Below are 8,830 nucleotides of genomic sequence, written 5' to 3'. Positions count from 1 at the left end.
CTTGTACATCTGGATTGCTAAGAAACTTCTCAGCATTTGCTTGGGCACCTCTATCACTAGTAAATTGGCTGACTGAATTTATGATGAAAGCTGCTCTATGGGGGGCACACTGAGGGCATATATGAGCAACAAGCACAAATAACATTAGAAATACAAATAATACCAATGCAGAATGTGTTAATGGGTAAATATCAATGGTTTGTGTTTTCTCTTTGTTTTCTTTTAGAAAGCCATCCTGTAGTCTCAGTCTATTGGGAGATGGAAACAATCACTATGCTGGGAAGTCCTAAAAACTTAAATGAAACTTTCTTGCCAAATGGTGTAAATGGTATCAAGGACCACAGTAAGATCACAATTGGCGTGATTGGAAGTGGGGACTTTGCTAAATCCCTGACCATCAGGCTTATCAGGTGTGGATACCACGTGGCTGTGGGAAGCAGAAACCCCAAGTTTGCCGCTGAGTTCTTCCCCCATGTTGTTGATATCACTCGTCATGAAGACGCTGTGGCAAAAGCAAGTTTAATCTTTGTCGCCATACACAGAGAACACTACAGCTCTTTGTGGGACCTCAAACATCTGCTAGTTGGTAAAATCCTTGTAGATGTCAGCAACAACATGAGAGTCAACCAGTATCCAGAATCCAATGCAGAATACCTGCAGTCCCTTTTCCCAGATTCCATTGTTGTCAAAGGATTCAACGTTATTTCAGCCTGGGCACTGCAGTTAGGACCAAAAGATGCCAGCAGACAGGTATGTTACGTATGTGGGCCAACAATAGGAACGTAAATAGCAATTGTGTAATATCACTGTCTAGCGTATCCCAGCCTCCTTAACTGATCCGTGATGGCTGCACTCATCAGTAATTAAATGCTGTGCAGCAGTTTGCCCAGTGTAGGCAGGAGCTGGAGCTCCCAGCCCTGGCAGAAGGATATAACTCATCCTATTGGTCCAGCACTATGTGTCACTGCAATTAACAACCGCCAGCCCTGCTGAGGTAGCATTAAGGAACTGCACCACATGAGGCTGCCATAGTAATTCTACAGTTTGTAGCAATGGCTGTGAACTAACATGAGAGGATCTCGCCTTTATTGAGAGGCAAGCAGGGCAGACTGGTTGAGGCTCATGTGCTTTGCCCAGCATGGTGTTTTAGGTGTTATAGCACAATCTAAAGGCTTGGATATGATCAAGCTGCCTGCTTTCCCAATAAATTAATTTTCTTTACCATTCAGGTGTTGCCAGAAGAGGGAGTCCTTATATTATTCCCCAGCTGTCTGATGAAAACAGCATTATGTTTCAGTTATATCACTTAGAAACTTGTACGGTCAAAAACAAGGTCTTGTTGTTGTTGTTGAACTGGCTAATTGTAACAATGATAAATTCCGATTTTAAAATAGACTCCTGGCTTCTAGGTTCTTTTGATTCTTGTGCTAATAATGCTGACCACTCAGCCCATGAAACTGGTGATTTTATAATATGTTATTTAGATTGCTGCATATAATGAACTTGATTTTCTAGGTCTACATATGTAGTGACAGTGTTCAGGCACGTCATCAAGTTATTGAACTTGCTCGTCAGCTCAACTTTATCCCCTTTGATTCGGGTGCTTTGTCGTCTGCAAAGGAGATTGAAAATTTACCCCTGCGACTCTTCACGCTGTGGAAAGGACCAGTAGTCGTGGCGGTTAGCCTGGCTACTTTCTTCTTCATCTATTCGTTCATCAGAGATGTCATACATCCGTATGTGAGGAACCAGCAGAGTGATTTCTACAAGATTCCTATTGAGATTGTGAATAAGACATTGCCAGTTGTTGCTATCACTTTACTGTCTCTGGTGTATTTATCGGGGCTCCTAGCAGCTGCTTATCAGCTTTATTATGGCACCAAATACAAACGATTTCCACCCTGGTTAGAGAACTGGTTGCAGTGCAGAAAACAGCTTGGGCTGCTTAGTTTTTTCTTTGCAGCAGTGCACGTAGCTTATAGCCTCTGTTTGCCCATGCGGAGGTCAGAGCGCTACTTGTTCCTCAATATGGCGTATCAGCAGGTAAGGAAAATTAACTTTTTAGATGCTGTCTGAAAACTATGTATGTATTGTATCTTGATACCACACTCTCCATGTGAAATTTGGTCATGGCAGTCTCCAAAATGAAAGGAGACTTAGAATAATAAAACTACTTAAAAAGGCTTGGCCTAGCATAACATTTCTTAAAACACACAACATAAAATATACCAAATAAAAAACATTAAAAGCATGAAAACAGCATAAATTAAAAGAAAACTGTCTTTAAGATATTGATAAAATCATAGTCCATAGGAAGCTGAGCCTAGTCCCGAAAGGTTTAGGCACCAGACAAAGGGTGAGGGGAAGAGGGCATTCCAAAGATGAGGCATCACAGAACATGTTCTGCTCTTTTGTGGCTGCCTGTTTCATGTCTGAAGATAGGAGAATGAAAAGCAGAGCCTGTGGTGAGGTTTATTAATGAAATTCTTAAAGAATAATAATTATTTAGTACTTTAATACAACTGTATTGCATTACATATAAAGCTGTGTTACTCAGTGCTTAAAAGCAGGTAGGAACATTGAATTCTGGCTGCTATATACCGGTACATTATTTACAGAAAACCAATTTGTAACACTTTCTTTATTTTTCATAATTATTGGATTGGGACAAAAAAAAATTCCTATTCAAGTCTTCCCAAATTTGTGAGATGTTGTCAGGCACACTTTTCCAGCCTTCCAAATTAATTATTAATTTTGTATAAGTAAACGATCTTGGGATTTAAAGAACTTTTTCCCCATCAGGTCCATGCAAAAGTTGAAAATTCATGGAATGAGGAAGAAGTGTGGCGCATTGAAATGTATGTCTCCTTTGGAATAATGAGCCTTGGTCTGCTTTCTTTGTTGGCTGTAACTTCTATTCCTTCAGTAAACCAATCTTTAAATTGGAGGGAATTCAGTTTTATACAGGTATGTATTTTGGAGCATGTAAATTAATCTACCATCAATACGTTGATGTTAACAATATTTATTTAAGACATTTGCACTTCCAGAGACAACATGCACAAGGTGGCTTTCGTTTAAAAGCATAAAATGATCAAAAACAAATAAATTTGCCTGTGTACTCATAGAATGTTCTCAACATGGGAAGCCACACCCAATCACCAGTTCTTAGTTACATATACATAGTAAGCATGTACACAGTTGTCACATGTTTTGTTCTACATGGTACTGCTTTCTGCAAAGGACATTGTCATGTTGGAAGCAGCCCTGAGAAAATAAAATTGGAAACATCAAAGCTGTGATCAGTTAGTACAAAACAGAACAGATTCCTTCCTATGAAAGTATTTTCACATAGTTTTCTGACAGTAGTAGGAATGCATTGTTCTGGTCTGTGGCACATTGTTTTTACATAATCTCCTGCTCACCCTTGAAATGATTCTCTGTTGCCTCCTGAGATACTAATTATTTCCACGGCCCTGGCCCACGTGACTGGGATCCTGGAATATTTATTTCCATTTTACCATGTTTAAGATTGGGCTGCATCTCAGTATCACTTTACCCTAGTACAGGTGTTAATGCCTGTGCACAGATATTTTGCAATATAGGAGTCAACGAGCTGCTGCAGGTTTAGAATACAACCCACAATTCCACTGCAGTTCACAGATATGACAAATGTGTGCAACTCCACAGAGGCAACTGAGCTTCAGAAATCCCCAGGCATGCCTGGAGCTGAGTTACTCCTTTATCTTTGTCTTCTCTAGTTGTTCTCTGCAGAGAATTCAGAACCAATCTTAGTATTCATGTTAGGCTCTCACAGGGGGGTAAAAGGAAATCACAGAGCAAGTGAGGTGCTGCCATTTCATTGGATCAACTGATGTTCAGAATGGTGAAATTAAGCTTTTAATTTATATCCTATAATAGCTCAGAAGAAGAGAGTCAGAATGTGTGATTTCTGGGTAGCCTTGAACTTTTGTTTGAGAAATTTATCTAGTTGGGTCTTTTATTTCATTCTGTACAATGACTACAAAATTCAGCTGGGCAGATAAACTATTTAAAAGTTGCAACAAAAATGGGCTATAAAGTTGTTAAACTACAGAGAGGTTTTAAACATGTTACTGTTTTTGATAATAAGGTTTTTGGAGGTTTAATTTGTATTTGTTTTCCATATTCCTGTCCACCACCAAAGTCTACACTGGGATACGTTGCTCTGCTTATAAGTACTTTCCATGTTTTAATTTATGGATGGAAACGAGCCTTTGAAGAGGAATACTACAGATTTTACACGCCACCAAACTTCGTTCTTGCACTGGTCTTACCGTGCACAGTCATTTTGGGTAAGATAATTTTGCTTTTGCCTTGTATAAGCAGAAAAATGAAACAGATAAGAAGAGGATGGGAGAAAAGCCAGTTTATGGATGATGGAAGTGGAACTGTTCCATATCCCTCACCGGAAAGGATTACAGTCATGTGATTGTACAGTAGCACTGTTACCCCTGTCAACATTGTCCCTTTCAAAGAAGTTTAGTTCATGAGTTCACATAAACTTTCTTTAAACTGGAAACTTCATCTTTGGCGGTATGATAGGGTGTGTGGTAAAAGTCATCGGTCAGAAAATGAGCAACCTGGGGTGAAGTATCCTTCTAGGATGCTGATGTACATTGCCATCCACATCTTAATCCAGACAGAAGTGCACATGCTTGTATTCTGACAAGTGTCACCACAAGTGGTCCTTGGGAACAGTGGTCATGTCCAGTGTCTGGCTACATGCACCTCTTTCTCTATATTGAGGCCATATGAACACTGGGTTTTAATAGTTTAGTGAAACAGGAGAACCATTGGTTTTAGCATGACATGTTTTGGGGTTACATTTGCTGCTTGTAATTTTTCTGAATTGCTTAATATCTTTTGTATGTGCTTTACATTGCAAAAAATGTTTTGTTTCCATCTGTTTTTGTTTTTATAGTCAGCTTCTATGATGGATGTGTTAATGTGAAACAAGTATTTTGTACTTCTAACTCTTCATTATAAATTGCGTCTGGAATTCCACTCTGATGCTTTAGTTTCAGGTCCCTAAATATGGAAATTATGCTGACAATTGTCAGTACTCCTGTATTATTTCTAGATCGTTCTTCGAGATAGGTTTGTTTGTGCTATTCTTGTTTAAAGCCTGAGTGAGTGGTCAAATAAATTAAGGACAGAATGAGAAATATTTCTCACATTAATTTTTACATATAAGGAATGTGAAGCAGCCTTCAATGTCTTTATGATGTACCCTTTAGTCCAGCAAGATTCAGATAAACAAAATTAATTTCTGCTGACATTTTCAACAGCTGTAAATACCAGGGGTAATAACACTAGACTAGTAGCTGTGGGCTGTATATCCATCAGTAAGGGTCACATTAGTACTGTTAGGAAAGTAATTACTCAGCGCACAAAAAGGGGTTTTAATGATCAAAGGCACTACTTCTATATCACCCCTGATAAGTGCTTTAAAAGGCTTACAGCCCATTCCTGAGCCTAACAATGCACAGGCATAGCATGGTCGAGGCACCACTGCAAAGCCTCCAAAGAGGTTTGAAGGCTGCCGCGAGTAGGAAAAAGGGCTTTTAAATTGTAAAAAAAAGAGGGGGCAAGTCCCATAGAGAAAAGTGATGCTGCACCAGCAAAAACCTGGCACAGCACCACTGAGGCGTAGGGGGGTGTTCCCAGGCTGGAAGGGTTTAGGAAGCTGCCTACCGGCAGCTCCACCCCTAGGAACACCCCCCAGGACCCCAGTGTCAGCACTTGCACCAGTAGGACAGCTGCCGGAGGCTGAGCTGGTGTCCCAGAGCCGCACCGCCACGGCAGTCCAGGGAGGCTGGTGTGAGCGCCCCAACGCTGGCGTCTGTGCCATTCTTGGCGGCATGGCCACTTGCACACCTCCTGAGCTCTTTCAGCCTCAGAGCTCAGGAATGGGGTGTTAGCTGCAACAATTACTATTGCATAGTTGTTTTTTGTAAATCTTTGATACCTCCTGTAGTACTAGAAAAACATTCTTGTTTAAATTAGAATAAATTTATAGTGTGCTTTTTTCCTACACTGGGGACTCAAAGCAGCTTACAAAATGAAATAAACATAAAAAAATATAATGTACAGAAGAATGTGCAGGCCCCCTCAGCAGGCACCTGCACAAACCTCAAGCAAGTGATAAGCCACGAGGATGTACCAAGTCAGTGATGGTTCCACTAGGCACAGGGCCAGAAGCTTACACACAGGCACAGGTTAAGGAGCCAAGGGTAATTTAAATCTTAGGTTCCTTTAAATCTTAGGATTTAAATTACCTGCAGAAAGACAAGGAAAGGGTTCTGGTACATATTCAGTATATTCGTGATTTTATTAAACTGCTAACTGCACTTCACAAATTAGCATGTCAAGAAGAAAGCTGCCCCAAAGCCCATTTTCTTGACATTTTTATATGTAAAATGGTTGTGCAAAGCAGAAAGCATTTAAACATACAGACTGAACTGTATTTCAGTACATTCTGTAAGGCTACAAAGTGCAATGTACAATTACATTTGGCTATTATAGTTAATATATATCAAAGTGGTTCTTTACAAAGATCTTACTAAGCGCTTAGTTGCCTCTAGGCATAATAGTTTTTAAAAAACAGATCCTGTTGAAAAAAGACTAACCAGATGCACAGATATGAGAGCTGTGATGTAAAATAAATAGAAGCTTTGTGCGATTCATGTTTTCATCCCAAAAGCACCCACAAAATCAACCTGTTTTAGGAGGTATCCACAAAAGTGCCTTCCCCTACCCCCATTTCAGCACAGGCAGCCAAGCCCTGACAAATTCCCAGCGTACCTAAAAATATGCGCTGAACACTTTGGCTACTTGCGCTGAAGAAGGTCATATAAGCACTGTGGAGCACTTTTGTGGACTGTGCCATTACTTCTAGTAACACTAGCGAGTCTGTAATCCTGTTCACATATGGTAAGAAATCCCATTGAAATCAGTGGGAGTTTTGTGTGCTTAGGATCAGAGTAGATGCATGCCTATAACATAGTGGCTCTGCTTGTACATCCAAAGCAGAACCTTCCTATTCTATGAGAGGGAACTCTCAGTATGCACACCAGGAAATCTGTATGTGGAATTCTTTGTGTGTGTGTTTGCACACGCGTCTGTGAGGCTATTTTCCTTTCATACAAAAAAAGCCACTGCAAGGCCAGAGCTCTGGAGCAGAACTGGTGTGGTTAACATCTAGGTTTAAGTTCTTCAAAGGATTCATTATATTAAATCTGGACCACAAAAATGTCTTAAGAAAAATGTTATCTTGAATTATTTTTCAAACAGTTTTTATGAAAACATAGAGATATTCTTTTATTTAAAACAGTTCTTCAAAATAGTTCTATTAATAAAATTATATTTTTGATAAAATCAGTGAAGTATTTAAGCTACATATAGAGCCTTTATCTTATTAATTCATTTGGTTATTCATAGTGCAATATTAAACCTACTTTAATGCATGCAGGTATTTCTGAGATATATGTAAGAGTGAGAAGTATGAAGTACGTACAGGATTGCAGTTGATACAACACCATGGGTCAGATTCTGTAGTCTATAATCACTATAGAACAGTATTATACTCAGTCTGATCCTAGAATGTTATCAGCTCATGCTGTTCCAATGAAACTATTTATGAAAGGGTTTATATTTTAATGCTTTTTACCTGGTATCTGTATTTTGTTGATAGAGATTCATATTTTGCTGCCTAAATGTACATACAATGGCCATACCCTGATTATGTATGTAAGTTTCAGAAGACCCTGTGCCAGTGTAATAAATTTTAGAAAGAAATGAAAGCCATATACAGTATTTAAGAGCTTAAATATGAATTGCTGGTTTACATATTTTTATACAATATCACGTTTGATCAATTTCCTCTGAAAATTAATATAACCTTAATTCTCATAATGCTGTAACAATGCTTAATATATTTCATATTTGCTATTTAAACAATTGTTTCTGTGCAGTTTAAACACTAAATTACAACTTTAATCTATTGGGCATTTTTATTTTTCATTATTATGATAGATTTTTTTATATGCACTTAAAGTGTAGCAAGTAGCATTTATTGTATATGTTTTTAATTTCACCACTGCTTGTTAACTGTAACTGAATAAAGCTTAATAGTATTGGAATTTATCACAGGTAAATTGTTTTGAGATTCTACTGAAATTTATCGTAAGCGTATTGTCTACTTGGTTGTAACAATAGGGCGAACAAGATTTTCATTGTCTTGTACAAATATGTTATACTCAGATTAGGCATCTGGTACTTGTTGAATATTGGCAACTATACAGTTACCAATATTGTGAGAGTGGTGTGAGAGTTTGTTGTGCATTGGCGTTCTTCCTTTCCTTTGTTGTGAAATTTACCAGACATCAATATAGCTGAAGCTTCAATAAAAGCAAAAAAGTCACTATGTAAAAGTTAGATAATGTAGGTATAATTCTTCTAGGTATTGTGTAACTTATCTCAGTGGCACATATAGGTAAGAAGCTTCAGTGGCTAACCACCTGCAACCTCCTGGTGCTTGAAATGCTGTGAAGTAGGTATGTGTATATTTGGACAATCTACATGCATTTTTCACACTTTTCCCCAAAGTACCAGTACTTTCAGTAAAGAAAACAAGGTAATATTTAAAATGTTGTTATATCACACCTAGGTACCTAAACACAGGACTTGGAAGCAAGACCCAGGAATGTTGATGGAACTTATGGAGCAGGTCATAAATATGTAAAGGGACTGCACAGTCACTATTATCATCTTCATAGCACTGTGAGGT

General features: G+C 38.6%; 1 protein-coding gene across 1 annotated transcript; it reads left to right on the top strand.

Annotated features, from left to right (window-relative positions):
* The first annotated feature begins 258 nt into the window (after window positions 1-258).
* On the top strand, window positions 259-4,519 carry STEAP2 (STEAP2 metalloreductase). Its single transcript, XM_056857492.1, has 4 exons — window positions 259-750; window positions 1,516-2,043; window positions 2,803-2,967; window positions 4,187-4,519. Exons 1-4 carry the CDS (start codon window positions 259-261, stop codon window positions 4,469-4,471), a joined length of 1,470 nt encoding a protein of 489 aa, XP_056713470.1. The 3' UTR covers window positions 4,472-4,519.
* Window positions 4,520-8,830: the final 4,311 nt, after the last annotated feature.

The sequence above is a fragment of the Euleptes europaea genome, chromosome 11, assembly GCF_029931775.1.
Source record: "Euleptes europaea isolate rEulEur1 chromosome 11, rEulEur1.hap1, whole genome shotgun sequence".
Lineage (NCBI taxonomy): Eukaryota > Metazoa > Chordata > Lepidosauria > Squamata > Sphaerodactylidae > Euleptes > Euleptes europaea.
This window is presented reverse-complemented; position numbering and strand designations above follow the sequence as displayed.

Bases quoted from the DNA above. Each gene is read 5' to 3' on its own strand.
- STEAP2 (XM_056857492.1), top strand. From the start codon at position 259: ATGGAAACAATCACTATGCTGGGAAGTCCTAAAAACTTAAATGAAACT. The intron at 751-1,515 runs GTATGTTACGTA...TTGATTTTCTAG, and splicing joins CAAAAGATGCCAGCAGACAG to GTCTACATATGTAGTGACAG. The intron at 2,044-2,802 runs GTAAGGAAAATT...TTTCCCCATCAG, and splicing joins TCAATATGGCGTATCAGCAG to GTCCATGCAAAAGTTGAAAA.